This window comes from Littorina saxatilis, linkage group LG4 (assembly GCF_037325665.1).
Source record: "Littorina saxatilis isolate snail1 linkage group LG4, US_GU_Lsax_2.0, whole genome shotgun sequence".
NCBI lineage: Eukaryota > Metazoa > Mollusca > Gastropoda > Littorinimorpha > Littorinidae > Littorina > Littorina saxatilis.
Window position 1 is genome coordinate 26,891,751 of NC_090248.1, and position 17,051 is coordinate 26,908,801.

General features: G+C 40.6%; 1 protein-coding gene across 1 annotated transcript; it reads left to right on the forward strand.

The window, feature by feature from the left end:
* Nucleotides 1-552: 552 nt before the first annotated feature.
* On the forward strand, nt 553-15,460 carry LOC138964354 (neuronal acetylcholine receptor subunit alpha-6-like). The gene is made up of 6 exons (XM_070336285.1): nt 553-1,024; nt 2,521-2,658; nt 4,055-4,252; nt 5,144-5,293; nt 11,224-11,444; nt 14,845-15,460. The coding sequence occupies exons 1-6, from the start codon at nt 761-763 to the stop codon at nt 15,278-15,280; spliced, it is 1,407 nt and encodes a 468-aa protein (XP_070192386.1). The 5' UTR covers nt 553-760; the 3' UTR covers nt 15,281-15,460.
* Nucleotides 15,461-17,051: the final 1,591 nt, after the last annotated feature.

A 17,051-nucleotide genomic window follows, 5' to 3' on the forward strand; every position in this document is an offset into this window, starting at 1 on the left:
AGCTATTGCACTCACTAATAGCAGAGCTGGTGTTTGAGAGCTATTCAAATTGGCCACACATTTAGATATTCCACGACAATAATTGCCAGGAACGATTTCTGTTTGCTTAACTGCCCACATACCACAGAAAACAAATCGACTTGCTGAAATGAATATCATGCGAGGCGGAGTGGGGCTTTAACGTTCGCAGCTCACCATTTTGAATTTTTTCAACTACACTATGCTACACAGTGGTACTGGAACTGGTAGCAGGACCGACGACACACTGCAAATTATCCCAGCCCGCTACACGTTGCATGAAAGGAAAACAGGCCAAGTACTCGTCATAATCCCTATCGCGGCATAAATGATAGGCCGTGCGTCGTCTGTGCCGCTGAAACTGCGCAGGTATATTCTGCCCATAAGCAATTGCTATTCGATTTTGCGTTCTACGTTGAAAACCCGAAGCACGTGCACATGACTGCTCGTTCTCGCCCTAATTAATACGGTGAAGATGTTGTTCGGCATCCTAGTTTATAGAATTCTTCTCTGACGTGAAGATTTCAGCAGAAACGTAACAGACTCCGAGCATGTGTGATCCAAACTGAAACTCAGCAATGTGTTTTACTTTTAAGAGGGGTAGATCAGTAGGAACTTTTTTTCGCCATGACATGGTGAAATTGTTGTCAAGCATTTCCAGCCTCGTTCTCTGTTGTGAAGATTTCAGCAGTAAAGCAGCAGAATCCTGTCGCCCGTGACTGTTCCAAACTAAAAATCAACAATGTGTTCTCCGTTAAAAATGTCAGCAACATTTCTTCTGTGTTTCTCCATAACCTGGTGGGGATATTGTTCAGCATCTTCAGCCTCTGGCGTGAACAGTTCATCAGAAGGACGGTTGAACCAGGGTGTTGACATTCGCGCTTCAGACTACCACCGTCTGGAGGCGATGTTGCTGAAGGACTACAATCATCATCTCCGTCCTGTTCACTCTCACCGTACGGTTACTCATGTCTCTCTGACAATCGGGGTCGTCGCTATCCAAGAGGTATGTATTTATCCTGGATGGTTATGGTGGGAAAGGGGGTGTACTTTTCTCCCTTTATGTTTTTTTCTGTCTGTTTTGTTTCTGTTTACAAGAGACGTTTTGCTTTTTACTTTTACTGTAGTCAAGTTTTGACTAAATGTTTTAACATAGAGGGGGAATTGAGACGAAGGTCGTGTGTGTGTGTGTGTGTGTGTGTGTGTGTGTGTGTGTGTGTGTAGAGCGATTCAGAGTAAACTACTGGACCGATCTTCATGAAACTTTACATGAGAGTTCCTGGGAATTATATCCTCGGATTTTTTTCTCTCCAATTTTTGTATATATGTCTTTGATGACGTCATATCAGGCTTTTTGTAAAAGTTGAGGCGGCACTGTCACACTCTCATTTTTCAATGGAATAGGTTGAAATTTTGAGCAAGCAATCTTCGACAAAGGTCGGACTTTGGTATTGCGTTTCAGTTTTGAGGCTTAAAAATTAATTGATGAATTTGGTCATTAAAAATCTAAACATTGTAATTAAAAAAAAAATCATAAAACGATCCAAAAACATGTTTGTCATCTTATTTTTCATCATTTTCTTATTTCAAAAACATATAAAAATATGTTATATTCGGATAAAAAAAACAAGCTCTGAAAATTAAAAATATGAAAATTATGATTAAAAAAAAATTTCCGAAATCGATTTAAAAATATTTTCATCCTATTCCTTGTCGGTTCTTGATTCCAAAAACATATAGATATGATATGTTTGGATTAAAAACAAGCTCAGAAAATTAACAAGATTAGAGATACAGAAAAGCGTGCTATCCTGCTCAGCGCAACTACTACCGTGCTTTTCTGGCTTGTCGATTTTCACTGCCATTGCCACGAGCGGTGGACTGACGATGCCACGAGGTCTTGGTGAAAAATGCAGTGCGTTTAGTTTCATTCTGTGAGTTCGACAGCTTGACTAAATGTTGTATTTTCGCCTTACGCGACTTGTTATTACTTCGGTTAGGTTTGTAAACTCCGTAGCAGTTCGCGCTGCATACATTAATTCTTTCGCTCATTGATTGGTTCATATATTGATCGCTTTTTTTATTGTTTTATTTATTTATTTACCTATCTATTTATATTCATTTATTTATGTTATTTGCCGTCGTGCTTCAGTCGGTCTTTGTTAGTGTGTGTGTGTGTGTGTGTGTGTGTGTGTGTGTGTGTGTGTGTGTGTGTGTGCATGCGTGCGTGCGTGCGCTCGTGCGTGTGTGTGTGTGTGTTTGTGTGTGTGTGTGTGTGTGTGTGTATGTGTGTGTGTGTGTGTGTGTGTGTGTGTGTGTGTGTGTGTGTGTGTGCGTGCGTGCGTGTGTGTTTCTCCCTCTGTTGGGAAGAACACGTTAACTGTCCAAATCTAGCACACCTGCAACTTACAGGTGAACGAAGCCTTCCAGACATTACGTCATTACTCGTGGCTTAGTATGACGTATGATATACATGTTACTGTTGTTCCGTTGTTTTGACAGGTGAACGAAGCCTACCAGACATTAAGTCATTCCTCGTGGTTCGAGATGAGGTGGACTGACCAGTTCCTTAAGTGGGACCCTGCTGACTTCGATGGACTTAATGTTATTGAGCTGTCTGAAGATCTCATCTGGACTCCGGTCAGTACAGACAGTTACACAATGGCAAATCCACCTTAAACGCATGAGCACAAACATACAGGATGGTTTCCCTAAGCTGTAAACTATGGTTTATCTTAAATTGGAAATTAAGAAAGGAAAACTTTTAAAGTTGTAGTCAAATCGTATACTAATGCAACACACGTCACGCATTCAAATGAAATAAGTGTATAACAAGCCTGGTGTTGCAAGTAAATTTCATTTAGTAGTTACCAACTTGATTTTTAAGGGATTGCCGGGTTCTGTATTTCTCAACGCTCCAGTCAAACTGACGTCAAGCGCTGAAAGGGACGATTTTTATGACACATTTTATTCTAGTGTTGCAAGCTTCTTTTTATCTGCATTTGCGTTCGTGGGCTGAAACTCCCACGTACACTCGTATTTTTGCACAAGTGGATTTTTGCGTGTATGACCGTTTTTACCCCGCCATTTAGGTAGCCATACCCCCCTTTCGAAGAAGCATGCTGGGTATTTTCCTGTTTCTATAACCCTTGGAACTCTGACATGGATTACAGATTGTTTCCGTGAGCACTTGGTCTTGTGCTTGCGTGTACACACGAAGGGGGATAAGGCACTAGCAGATCTGCACATAAGTTGACCTGGGAGTTCGGAAAAATCTCCACCCCAAAGTGTCATTCATAATTAAGGACTAACTACACTGACTCAAGACAATTACGACGTATCCTCTTGACTCTCTCTTCCAAAGTCAAATCTCTGAAGTCAAAAGTGACACTAAGTCTCAGAAGACGCTATAATGCGAATAATGGCGTCTAGTTAAAAAAACCAGAAACATTCTTCTCCATGTCTTCCGAGGAACGCACACAAAAAAAAAGTTTTGAAAACAAAGTTTGTATCTGTGAATTCATCAGTTCAGTAGTAGTAAATTACTTGTAATGTCAGCCCAGGATGTCCGTGTATTGGTATCGTACATCATTAGGATACTAATTAGATTTTATAAACACTATATGGCCTTGCTGTAGACAGACCTTCTCAAATTTGCACGTACCGAGTGTTCCAATTATTTATGAAGCTGTTCCTATACTCTTCACTGTTCACAAACGCTCGCTTCTTCGGGATGAAGCATGCCTGGTAAAACCCTGCTAACATGTTCGTATAAGAATGTAAACAACCTCTGGAGAAGTAACATTTTACACAAAGACAAAACACAGATGACTCTTATTTATGCGTGCCCTTCCCACCCCCACCAAAAAATAAAATAAAAAATTAAATTTAAAAAATAATCGGCACCTAAATGTTTGCCTTCTGTGTCCTCTTGCTTTGAACATTATTTCTAGAACCTGAATGAACGGATTTTGGACAACATTTCTGAAGTATAATTAAACATTTTGTGTTTTGTTGTTGCCTGCTTTTTGTCCAGAATCTGTATGTGGCCAACAGTCTATCAGACACCAAAGACGGTGTTGGGAGTTTCGCACGTGTTTCTAACGATGGCAAGATAATCTGGGCTCCGATCGGTATGAAGGAAACTTTGTGCAGTCTGGACATCACTTTTTACCCGTTTGACACGCAGAAGTGTGATATGATCATCAAAATGTGGACCGCTCCAGAGTCGGAGGTAACATTATCCACAGATAAGTTATATATTTAAATAAATAGATTCAAAAATGAATATGTACATAGATACATCAATAAACAAACTGAGCAAAAGAATTATTGCAACAGATTTCGCACTCAAATTTCATTATTAATTCCGGTGTCATTTCATCCAAACTTTACATGCCGTTTTTGTCTGGTCGGTTTTAAGGGTACCCTTATTTGAGCGGCGGTCACGTGATCCGTGTAAAAGTAATCTTTAATCCGAAAGGTGATCCAGATAGTCAAGTAAATGGCATTAACTGGAATGTAAAGTTTGGATGAAATGACACGGGAATTAATGTTTTAATTTTGGTGAAAAATCTGTTGCAATAATGTTTTGGCTCAGTGAGAGTAAGTACCATGAATGTAACAATACTAAAATGTATTTATTTATTTATTAAGGAGATTTCTATAGCGCATAACTAATGGTTATGAACATGTGATACAGTCCAGACACAATATTAAAATATGCTTTATAAATTTTACATTCGATAAATAGATAGACTGATAAATATTCAAATAAATAAATAAATAAATAAATATATAACACAGTTTGATATAAAGATAAAGAATAAAAGAAATAGGTACACAAAACCAATGGGTGTATGATTAAGCAAGTAATGATACAAATAAATCAAGAAGGAATGCAAATTGAATTGAATGTGAAAAGTGTGAGTGTGTGTGTGTGTGTGTGTGTGTGTGTGTGTGTGTGTGTGTGTGTGTGTGTGCGTGTGTGTGTGTGTGTGCGGGTGTTTATGCGTGCGTGTGTGCGTCCGCGTGAGTGTGTGTGTGTGTGTCCGTGTGTGTGGGGCGGGGGTACAGAAAAGATCTGCTAATAAACTACATAATCCCCCCCCCCCCCCCCCCCCAGGTCCATATGAACGTATCGTCAGCCGTGGTTGATTCTTCCACCTTTGCGGAGAACTCGGAGTGGATATTGACCGACCTGACCGTGAAACCCAGACTGCATGCATATATGGGGAAACGGTATTCTCAGTTCGTCGTCTTCTTCCATCTCAAGGTATGCATACACAGACATTTTTATTATCCATACGTTTTAGGATTGTGATAGAAGTGCAATGCATTGGTTACTATCTCTTACCAGCAACTCATGTGCGCGAGAGTGTGCGTGCGAGTGTGTGTGTGTGTGTGTGTGTGTGCAGTATGGATGTGGCGGACTTTGAGTGTTTGGGTTTTATTGTTCTTATTTTTACATTTAGTCAAGTTATGACTAAATGTTTTAACATAGAGGGGGGAATCGAGACGAGGGTCGTGGTGTATGTGTGTGTGTGTGTGTCTGCGTGTGTGTGTGTGTGTGTGTGTGTGTGTGTGTGTGTGTGTGTGTAGAGCGATTCAGACTAAACTACTGGACCGATCTTTATGAAATTTGACATGAGAGTTCCTGGGTATGAAATCCCCATACGTTTTTTTCATTTTTTTGATAAATGTCTTTGATGACGTCATATCCGGCTTTTCGTGAAAGTTGAGGCGGCACTGTCACGCCCTCATTTTTCAACCAAATTGGTTGAAATTTTGGTCAAGTAATCTTCGACGAAGCCCGGACTTCGGTATTGCATTTCAGCGTGGTGGCTTAAAAATGAATTAATGACTTTGGTCATTAAAAATCTGAAAATTGTAAAAAAAAAATAAAAATTTATAAAACGATCCAAATTTACGTTTATCTTATTCTCCATCATTTTCTAATTCCAAAAACATATAAATATGTTATATTCGGATTAAAAACAAGCTCTGAAAATTAAAAATATAAAAATTATTATCAAATTTTTTTTTAGAAATCAATTTAAAAACACTTTCATCTTATTCCTTGTCGGTTCCTGATTCCAAAAACATATAGATATGATATGTTTGGATTAAAAACACGCTCAGAAAGTTAAAACGAAGAGAGGTACAGAAAAGCGTGCTATCCTTCTCAGCGCAACGAATACCCCGCTCTTCTTGTCAATTCCACGGGCACTACCTTTGCCACGGGCGGTGGAGTGACGATGCTACGAGTATACGGTCTTGCTGCGTTGCGTTGCGTTCAGTTTCATTCTGTGAGTTCGACAGCTACTTGACTAAATGTTGTATTTTCGCCTTACGCGACTTGTTGTTTTTAAGGTTGTTGTCATATTTTGTTTGGCTGTTTTAGGAGCAGATGAACCACACTTTTGTTTGGTTGTTTTAGGAGCAGATGAACCACACTTTTGTTTGGCTGTTTTAGGAGCAGATGAACCACACTTTTGTTTGGTTGTTTTAGGAGCAGATGAACCACACTTTTGTTTGGCTGTTTTAGGAGCAGATGAACCACACTTTTGTTTGGCTGTTTTAGGAGCAGATGAACCACACTTTTGTTTGGCTGTTTTAGGAGCAGATGAACCACACTTTTCCATCCATTGTATTAATTGTATGGACAATAAATGATCTTATGTCTTACATGTCACAAGCACATCTTTCAGCTCCACAGAGACGTCGCCTGTTCAACACGCTTAATATCATGTCCAGCGTTCTCCTTGCCTTGCTGACTGGATTGGACTTTCTCGCTGCTGCAGGAGTGTTTATATAGGGGCAGGGCTCCGAATATGGATCACTTTTTGTTTCATGCTGATAATTAGATTGTTTTCTTGCGGAGAAGTTTTATTTTGTGGTTGGTAGTCCTCCTCTCTTAGGTTAACCGTCAGGCCTAATAAGAGTGAATTAGCTTTGGTAGACATTCAGCAAAAATTAAATACAGAACAAAATTACAAATGGTCCATATTAGAAGCCTGGGTACCCAATATGGACCAGTAAAGAGGCCTTCACTAATCACTGTAAAAAGACCCCTATACTTCAAAATAACATGATACAACTTAGTGTGTAAGTCAGACTAATTAAAATATGCTTTAGATTTATCTGTTTCGGGTTGATGAGAGCATTATTTGAAGCACACCAAAAACCTAAAGAAGCTTATACAAAACAGATTGAAAATAAGTGAAATTCCATTTCACGTAGTTTAGCCGAAACTACAGGAAATGTGCGGGAACGCATGTCCGGAAGAGCCATATCCGTATTTCCGGCGCCATTAGCGCACGTCTGAAACCGATGCTCCGCTTTTTGTACAAACAGATGGCGACAAGAAAATGGGAGAACACCTGTTAATATGTTGTTAGAGGTGTGTTTCAGCTGAGAACACCATTGCCCCGCCAAAAGACCACTTGGGATGTGGCTGTGCTATTGGATTTTTTTCAGAAATAGTGAGGACAATAGCAAACTCTCTTTGAAAGAAATAACATTAAAATTGTGTGCTTTACTTTTGATTGTTTTGGCACAGAGAGTGCAGACAATTCATTTATTGAAACTATCATGTGTTCAGTTTTTAAATCAGGGATCATGCAAGATTCATGTAGTTGATAAACTCAAGCATAGTAGACCCCAATACACCTCCAAAAATATGAGGAGGAACAACAAGTGTGTGTTGTAAGCTGTTTAAAAGAATACATTGCAAGGACTGCACAGTGGTTCGTGGAGACTGTGAAAAACTTATTTTGTGTTATGGACGGCCACATGGACCAGCATCGAAGGATTCGATAGCTCGTTGGATGAAATAGGTTTTGGGGTCAGCTGGTGTCCAAGGGTTCACTGCTCATAGCTTTAGAAGTGCTTCCTCATCAGCTATGTTAAAAACTGATGTATGTATTGATGATACATTAAAATCAACAGGATGGTCGAATGCTAAAACTTTCCAGCGATTTTACAATCGACCAACAGTTGATGATTCGCAAAGAGCAGAAAGCCAAAAAGTTCAGAGTATCATGTGGACATTCATGGGCAGGTCAAATTGTAAGAGCTACAAGTAGGCACTTCACTGAAGAAGACAAAGGTAGACTGCTAGGAAAGCAGTGAGACTATTATCACTGTGGCAAAAGTCTTCATAACTGAAAACAATGCATAGATAATGCACTGGAAAATGTTTTTTAATAATCAAAGATGCATAGATAATGCACTTAAAACCCAGGCATAGATAATGCACTGGAAAATGTTGAAAATAAAAGAGGCATAATGCACTAAAAACAAAGTTGATGGTGTGGTCTTATGGATTTTGATGTGAAAGTGAGAAAATGAGGTATGACTATGAGAAACGTTTGAAAAAACATACTTTGAAGTCTCACATTTCCTGTAGTTTCGGCTAAACTACGTGAAATGGAATTAGTAACTTAAACGAGTACTGACCTTGGGAAGACGAAGTTTGAGTGGAATTCCATGAATGTAGTTTGCCGGAACGGAAGGATATGTGCCCTTCCCTAGTCTAAGGTACCCGCCCAAGAATATAAAAAAATGTTTTTCCAAACCTGTTAATTTTCAGATCATCAGTTGTTATTTCTTTTTTACAACAAACTAGGTGATCTGTGCGTTAAAATATGGCTCTTCCGGACATGCGCTCTCTCACATATCCTTCCGTTCCAGCAAACTACATTCATGGAGTTCCACTCAAACTTCGTCTTCCCAAGGTACTAGGTCAGTACTCGTTTAAGTTACTACCGTAAAATCCCTAGCATAAGCCCACCATCTAGCAAACGCCCACCCCCCACTCTGTGCCAAAAGTTGTGCACAGGGGTAACTACCTAGCAAACGCCCAACCTGCTTTTTTCAAAGAGACTATAGGCTCACTTTCACTAGGATTTGTGCAGACTGTTCTAAAAGTCATCTTTTTCCCCTTCTTTACCTTTTCGTGTTTCTTTCCTTTTTTCTTATTCTTTGTCCCCTCTCCTCACTCCCACCCATCGTTCATGTTTTTTCGAGTTTCTCTTCTCTTTTTTTTCCTAAGTTTGTGGGTTTTTCTTTCTCAGAAAGATTGGGCCTTTTGAAGACAAAATCCTAGTTCAGTTAACGTTTCATTTCCAAAGACGATCGTGTAATTTCTTCCCTGTACAGAAAGAAAGGGCTTCATTGGTGTTGACATTTCGACATTTCATCAAGTTTCTTTTCCCCGGAATTGTGTTGTTATTGTTTGTCCTTGCAAAGGTCTGGCGATTTTCTTTTTACTTTATAAATTTATATGAATGACTATGCTCGTGTTGTTTTCAGAAGAGCCAGTCCTTCTCTCTCTCTCTCTCTCTCTCTCTCTCTCTCTCTCTCTCTCTCTCTCTCTCTCTCTCTCTCTCTCTTTCTCTCTCTCTCTCTCTCTCTCTCTCTCTCTCTCTCTCTCTCTCTCTCTCTCTCTCTCTCTCTCATGGTTGGCCTTCTTTGCCTCAAAGTCCTTTTTTTTTCTTTTTTCCTTCACTTCTACTCACACGACCTAACTTACATGCTTTCGGGGTTTGTATTCACTCAAATACACGGTTGAGCACAAAACTTACTTTGTGCAAAGGGGTCTATCCCTAGCAAACGCCCACCCCCCAATTTTGCCCTAAATCTGTGCACAGGGGGGGTGGGCTTATGCTAGGGATTTTACGGTAATTATCACCTACCACGAAAAGAAGACTATTTAAATTATTTTTTTGAAATCTTGAGGGCTAGCAAACTTCTCAATAAATTAATGAAAATAGCTTTCTTTTTCTTCGATTTGTTGAAGGTGGTCCATATTATGGGATACACACATACTTTGATATTTTGCTATTATGTTTTTGTGTGCAGTAGAAACTCGGGGTCAACACTACTAAAATGAAACAAATACGGTCTTAGCTGTCATATATAGCCATTTTTATGTGATAACAGCTTTGGTTGTGGACAGAAACGAGTCCGTTTTAGGCGGCAAATTTAGAGTGAACGGTGCCAAAAGTGAAAACAAGTCGCGTAATGCGAAATTACAACATTTAGTCAATCTGTCAAACTCACAGAATGAAACTGAACGCACAGGTACTTGTTCACCAAGATATAACAGCTTCGTCAATCCCCGCGGCAAGTAAATCGCTCATTCTTCCCGTGCAACACGAAGTGAAATTGACAAGCTAGTATAGCGCAAAGCGTATTGCGGTAAGCAAGAAAGCGCGCTTTTCTGTATTCTTTTTAACTTTCTAAGCTTGTTTTGAATACAACAAATTACATCTATATGTTTTTGGAATTAAGAAATGCTAATGAAATCATTTTTGGATCGATTTTTAAATTTCAATCTTGGTACTAATTAACCTGTTTTCGTTAATCGTGATCACATTTTAAGAGTAAACATGACATGTAGATCTTTTCAGATTCAAAATTTTATGAAGAATACAATGCAATCTATTTTAAATCTTTTTGCGAAAAATCGATTTTAATGACAACTTTAATGAATTCACTATTGTTTTAGCTTCCAAGCTGCAATGCAATCCCATATAGTCCGAACTTCGTCAAAGATTGCTTGACCAACATTTCAACCAATGGGTTTTTTTTAAAAATGAGAGCGTGACAGTGCCGCCTCAACTTTCGCAAAAAGCCGGATAGGACGTCATCAATGATATTTATGCAAAAAAATGGAGAAAAAAACGTCTGGGGATATCATACTCAGGAACTCTCATGTGAAGTTTCATGATGATTGGTCGAGTAGTTTTTTTCGGAATCGCTGTATACATACACACAGACACATATACGTACACCACGACCCTCGTCTCGATTCCCCCTCTATGTTGAAACATTTAGTCAAAACTTGACTAAGTGTAAAAAGAGAAAAAGCCTAACGGGTTTGAGGTTTGTGTTTCTGCAACTGATTTGACATGTGCAAGTTATCCACAGAGGGTGAATACAGCGAATGGAATTGTTTTGAGCGCTCAAGCGCCGTTAGTTTGTCAGAACAGGAGGTGGTCCATATTAGGAGCCGGTCCATATTAGGAGCCCTTCCCCTACTTCATGCCATCTGATTGTCGCTTCGTATTGACATTGGATGTACAACTTTCTTCAGGCCTTGCACCATGGTCTTTTGTTTTGTCATATCATGGGTGTGTTAAGCTGTTGGTGTGTTACCCTGCAGCCTACATATATTCAATCCATATACATTTGTTACAGAGACGTCGGTTGTTCCACACGCTGACTCTGGTGGTGCCCAACGTGCTGCTTGCTCTGCTGGCTGGCTTTGTGTTCTTGCTGCCCCAGGAGTGCGGAGAGAAGATGTCGTTCAGCATGTCTCTGCTGCTCGCCTTCGCCGTCAACCTGTCCGTGCTGGTCAGCGCCATGCCCAGGTCATCGCTCCAGGTGTCACTGCTCATGATCTACCTGACCTCTCTCAGGTAAGTCATAAAACTACCAAACAAAATATGCCCGTAATCTACTAGGCTTATCAAAACAACCAGTCGCAACAACAAATCAAAAGTATTAAACAACAACAAAAACAACAAACAGGTCTCAAGTGCCTTATTTGAGCAAAACACGCGGACGCCAGATGTCATCTTAAAGGTATGTTTCCATATAGCGACGCGACGGCGGCAATGTGGCTGCAACGGCAAAACTGACCGCAAAAGTAGTAACAAAGAACGTGTGTTTCCATATGCGCGAGGCGACGTGCTGCACGACGGTTCGGCGGCAAGATTTTGTTAAATTTCTGTCACGCGGCATTCGCGCCCAAAATGGGCGTGGTCAGAGTCTTTCCAGATGTTCGAAGACCCCCTTCAATCAGGTTTATAATCTATTTTGACTGGGTATTTTCGTCAGACACTTATTATTCCCTGAGCTGCATATTGTCCAGCAAGGATTCTTTAAAAGGTTGTCAAACGCACCGGGTTCGTTCCTATTTTGAGCATTTTGTTAAAAAAAAAAACCGCGGGTTTTTCATTTCATTTCTCGTCTTTTCAATGTTCTCACCAACATAAGTAGCTTGAACTATAATTGATCATTAAATACAGCATGGTTGTGTGAGTTTTTTTGACTGATTCATCATCAGATGTCAAACAAGAAAGAAAGAAAAATCCGCCTGCCGTGCCGCTTTTAATTGAACCAATTCGCCTGCCGCCAGACGCACAGGGGATACGCTTGTACGCTTTTCTGAAATTTCTTTCACACGTGCCGCGTCTGCTATCCCGTTCGCGGTAGGCAGCTCTCGGCGTACTAGAATGCCAAACCGATGTCAAATACGAGCTGGTTTGGTGAAATAAAGCACATTTCTACTTGCGAAACCCATCGAACAGCCATTTTCGGTGCTCGATCGCCGACATTTTCAGCTTTGAATGCTATTTACGGGCAAATATCAACCGCTCCCTGACTTTTTATGCATCAAGAAACAAAGTTAGTCATCGCTGAATCAGTAGCTTGCCTTAACTCCCGACATAAATCAAACAATACCTAGAAAACAGACAAAACTTGCCTTCAAACGTGTCAGGCGCGGCCTTCGGCTTCCGCTCGGCCTTTATCAGCCATGCGTTGCTCAGAATCACAGTGGCGCGCTCAGAGCAAAGTCGCTCTGGATTGGGCTATGCAACGGGATCATAACGAGGCAAATCGCTTCAAGATGGCGACGAAGAAGGCACGAATGCTGCGAGATATGAAAAAAGTTGCACTTCTTAAACTAGCAGACGATTCGCTAAGTGAAATCGTCAGACAGAACGTAGTTATGATGGGAAATTTAGCTGGGGTAGTCCCTGAACCTTGAAAAACGGTTGATCCATCGGGTCACGTCAAACTGAAACCACGCCGAGAAGACCGCGACACGCTACACGGCATCGCAGTGTAAACACCGCCGCCATCTTGGAAAACGAAGCGCGCGGTGGGTGAGCATATCCCAAAGCCGCTCGCTGAGTGATTTGCGAGCGCTTTCCTGCACTGCCCCAAGAAACGGCTTTCTGTCATGCGCACTGCGGGCGACCCGAGGCAGACCGCTCTGGGCAACTCGTCTCTGGTTATCCCCCGTGAGACGCCAGCCAGCATTTTTGTCGTTGTCCAGCGCCGCCGCCGTTGCGTCGCTATATGGAAACATATCTTTAGTATGCTCACCTGAACACGACAGTAAGCGAGATGGACAGAAAACATGTATAAATGTGTCAAACTTGTGTTACATAATAATAATAATAATAATAATTGTCAGTAAGTACTGGTGTCACATGACTGATGTGAACCAGTTGATTGGCTAATGGCGATGCGCTAAAACTGTTTTCCACAGAGCGTATTCTTCCGCCCTTTGCCTAAGCGAGAGTGTACTCTCATCCTCAGAATTAATTAATGACATGTAGCTTATATTCTCCACAATACCAATGATTATGACCATAAATTTCCTGCTTCTCAATTAAAACAGAAGTGGTTTTTTTCTGACAGATTGCATGTGCCTGTGCCACAGTTGCCACTGATCTAAAAATAGAACCCGCTGTGTCTAATTTTTCAGTTTCGACTTGCGAAGATTCCTCTCATAATCATGCCATGTTAGTGGCATGTAGCTTATTATCCACATTACCAAATGATGAGTTAGTATACAATTCCCAGCAGCTAACTGAAAACACAAGTGTTATTCCGATAACGTAGCAGCTAGATCAGCACGTAGCAGACTACACTGAAATACGACTGCATCTGTTCAGTAAATGAATGTTTTCCGAATTATTATTTCAAGGCAAGAACAATCGGAATCAAAAACGTGTAGGGTTTAGAACGTTCTTACCATATATAAGACTTATTACCAGCCTGCCTCATGCGTGCAGACTCAGTGCAACGTGACGAGCAATTTTTGTTTTTGATATGAGACTCAGTGCAGTGGTTCGATTGCCATAGCCGCCTAGCAGACGACATAAATCCCGCTCAGCAAAGTAACATGTTGGGCAAATGTGAACGATAAAACGATGGGGATATAATACGTGTAGGGTTCAGAGCATTCTTACCGTTCATATTTAGTACCAGACTCCCCGATGAGTGAAGATACCACACGAGAAACATGCCACATTTATTTTGAAAATGTGCTTTCCGTCGACCTTGGCAAGGGGCAAAACTCTGCACAGTCAATCTGTCGAAGCTCGATGAAGGTTTCGAATCGCAAATAACTAAGAGCACAGTCCTTTCTCCGAGTTTAAATGAGGTCTCTATGAAAGATCATCACTTTTTAGCTTAACGCTACACTGGAATTTACCAACAGAAATTAAAACAAGAGTTTGCGTGTGACGAAAGCACGACACACTTGAGACAGCCCACACAAAAGTAGATCTGACACAAACCCGACCAAATGCGCGTTGCAAAATGTGCGTTTTGAATCTTCTTTCTTATCTGGCGGTACCGACAATATCGTTATTGAAACAATCCCAGTGCACTAAGGGATTTATAGAGTAAATCTCGAAAATAATTATTGAACTCAGCGCTATGCGCTTCGTTCAATAATGAATTTTCTCGATTTGCTCTATAAATCCCTTAGTGCACTGGGATGTCTCAATAACTTAAATAATAATAATAATAATAATAATAATAATAATAATAATAATAATAATAATAATAATAATAATAATAAGGGTATTTATAGGGCGCAAATCCTAAAATAATTCGAAGCGCCTTACAATCTTAAATATAATAATCTTAATAACAGCAACAATACACAACATAAGTGCTCTAAATCAATCTTAAATATAATAATCTTAACAACATCAACAATACACATGTAGAAATAAGAAGCATTTATGTGGTGAGACTCATCACTTTTCATTTACTATGACGTGTCTGTTACAGTGTCACCACCGCCCTCTCTGTCGTCACCACGGTCTGTCTGCTCAAGCTCTATCACAAGGTCGGGATCATGGGCAGCCAACCTAATGACGTCAGCCTCGACACTGATGACGCACAAAATCCGTGTGACGATCACAAAGTACACCACGAGTGTCAAATATCCAGGATTCCAAGCGAAAAAGGCACTCAAGAGAATGACACTCTCTCAAGTGAATGGAGTTCTCCCAATGTAAACGTTTCTAATGTTAACAACGGTGAATTACAAACAAATCCTCAAATGCTGAGAGAGACACTTCGGAGCGGTAAGCCTCAAAGAAAAGCCTTATCAACGTGGAAAGATCTAGCCATCACCTTGGATTACATTTGTTTTCGTGTTTTTGTTGTCGTCATCGTTGGAATGACGTCAGCCCTGGTGGTGGCACTGTTCGTCGGGCAATAGGCCTAATACAAATGTCATGTATGCGTCACTGGTTAGTGCAAAGCTTTATGAACAATTCTCAACGGAATGTATTGACGTATCATCTTTAGTTGGTTAACTCCACTGAGTACGATATCTTTTCGCTAAATCAGCTTGGCTGTTTTTGTGGAAATAAAGATCTCGCACTCATTAAATATAAGTACAGACACAATTCCCATTGTTGGCCTGTTGTTTGTGTGTGCGTGCGTGTGCGTTTGTGTGCGTGTGTACGTACGTACGTGTGTGTGTGTGTGTGTGTGTGTGTATGTGTGTGTGTGTTTGTCCGTGTGTGTGTGTGTGTCTGTTCGTCCGTGTGTGTGCACATGTGTGTGCCCGTGTGTGTGTGTGTGTGTGTGTGTGTGTGTGTGTGTGTGTGTGTGTGTGTGTCTGTGTGTGTGTCTGTGTGTGTGTCTGTGTGTGTTAATGAATGCGTTCATGTGTCTGTGTGCATGTGAACACTATTGCATGACAAGTTATATGTTTATGAGAACGTGCGCGTGCGCGTTCATTTTAATAAATATAAAATCCACCACACCTCCAAACATTTTCTCTATTTTATTTGTCTTTCGGCGTACATTTTGTTCCCCTTCCAGACAATCAGAAAGCTACGACAATGGTTTGAATGCTGTGTTCGTCATATAAGCCATAATCGTATGGCGAGGCTTTTCTATGATTGATCATAGCCATAATACAAATGTTTCGCACACGCAGAAAAAAAATTAGTTTATCCCTCCAAATTAACCTACTTGGCTTTTCACAACTATTGTGACAATCACAAAGTACGCCACGAGTGTCAAACATCCAGGATTCCCAGCGAAAAAGGCACTCAAGAGAATGGCATTCTCTCAAGTGAATGGAGTTCTCTCGATGTAAGTTTTTTCATTGTTAACAACGGTAAATTACTGACAAATCCTCATATGCTAAGAGACACACTTCTGATCGGTAAACCTCAAATAAAAGCCTTCTTCTATATTAATATATCATCCGCAAAGATATTCTTGAGTGTTTTTTTGCTTTAGGGGTACATTTTATAGTCAACGCCTGCCTCAGTATTGGAACCACACTTGAAACCAACCAAAAGTGGCCGTTCTAGACAGGCGTTCGCTATGGACAAGAGAATGATAAAGAAACAAACTCATCCAGGATAGTGGTCATTGTAGTGAGGTGGTTGTTATTGAGAGGTGGTCGGCGGGCAGGTTTGACTTTACCTACAATTTGTTTGTATATTTGCTCTGCGTGTTTTGCAAACAACACGCACGCCTACGGAAAGGTTCACAGCTTTATTCTCCGGCGGTACATTGTCTGTCATCGATTCTTTTACATGTATTTAGAAACATTTTAATAGGGCCGTTCAATATTGCTTTCAGCACTCTGCTCGGTTGTCTGCGGCCTGCGGGTAGGTAGGCAAACATGGCAATTAGCATCGTGTACTAACCTAATATGTGTCTTTTTACATTTAGTCAAGTTTTGACTAAATGTTTTAACATAGAGGGGGAATCGAGATGAGGGTCGTGGTGTGTGTGTGTGTGTGTGTGTGTGTGTGTGTGTGTGTGTGTGTGTGTGTGTGTGTCTGTCTGTGCGTGTGTGTAGAGCGATTCAGACATATTCCTGGTTATGATATCCCCAGATGTTTTTTTCATTTTTTCGATAAATGTCTTTTATGACGTCATATCCGGCTTTTTGTAAAAGTTGAGGCGGCACTGTCACACTTTCATTTTTCAATCAAATGGATTGAAATTTTGGCCAAGCAATC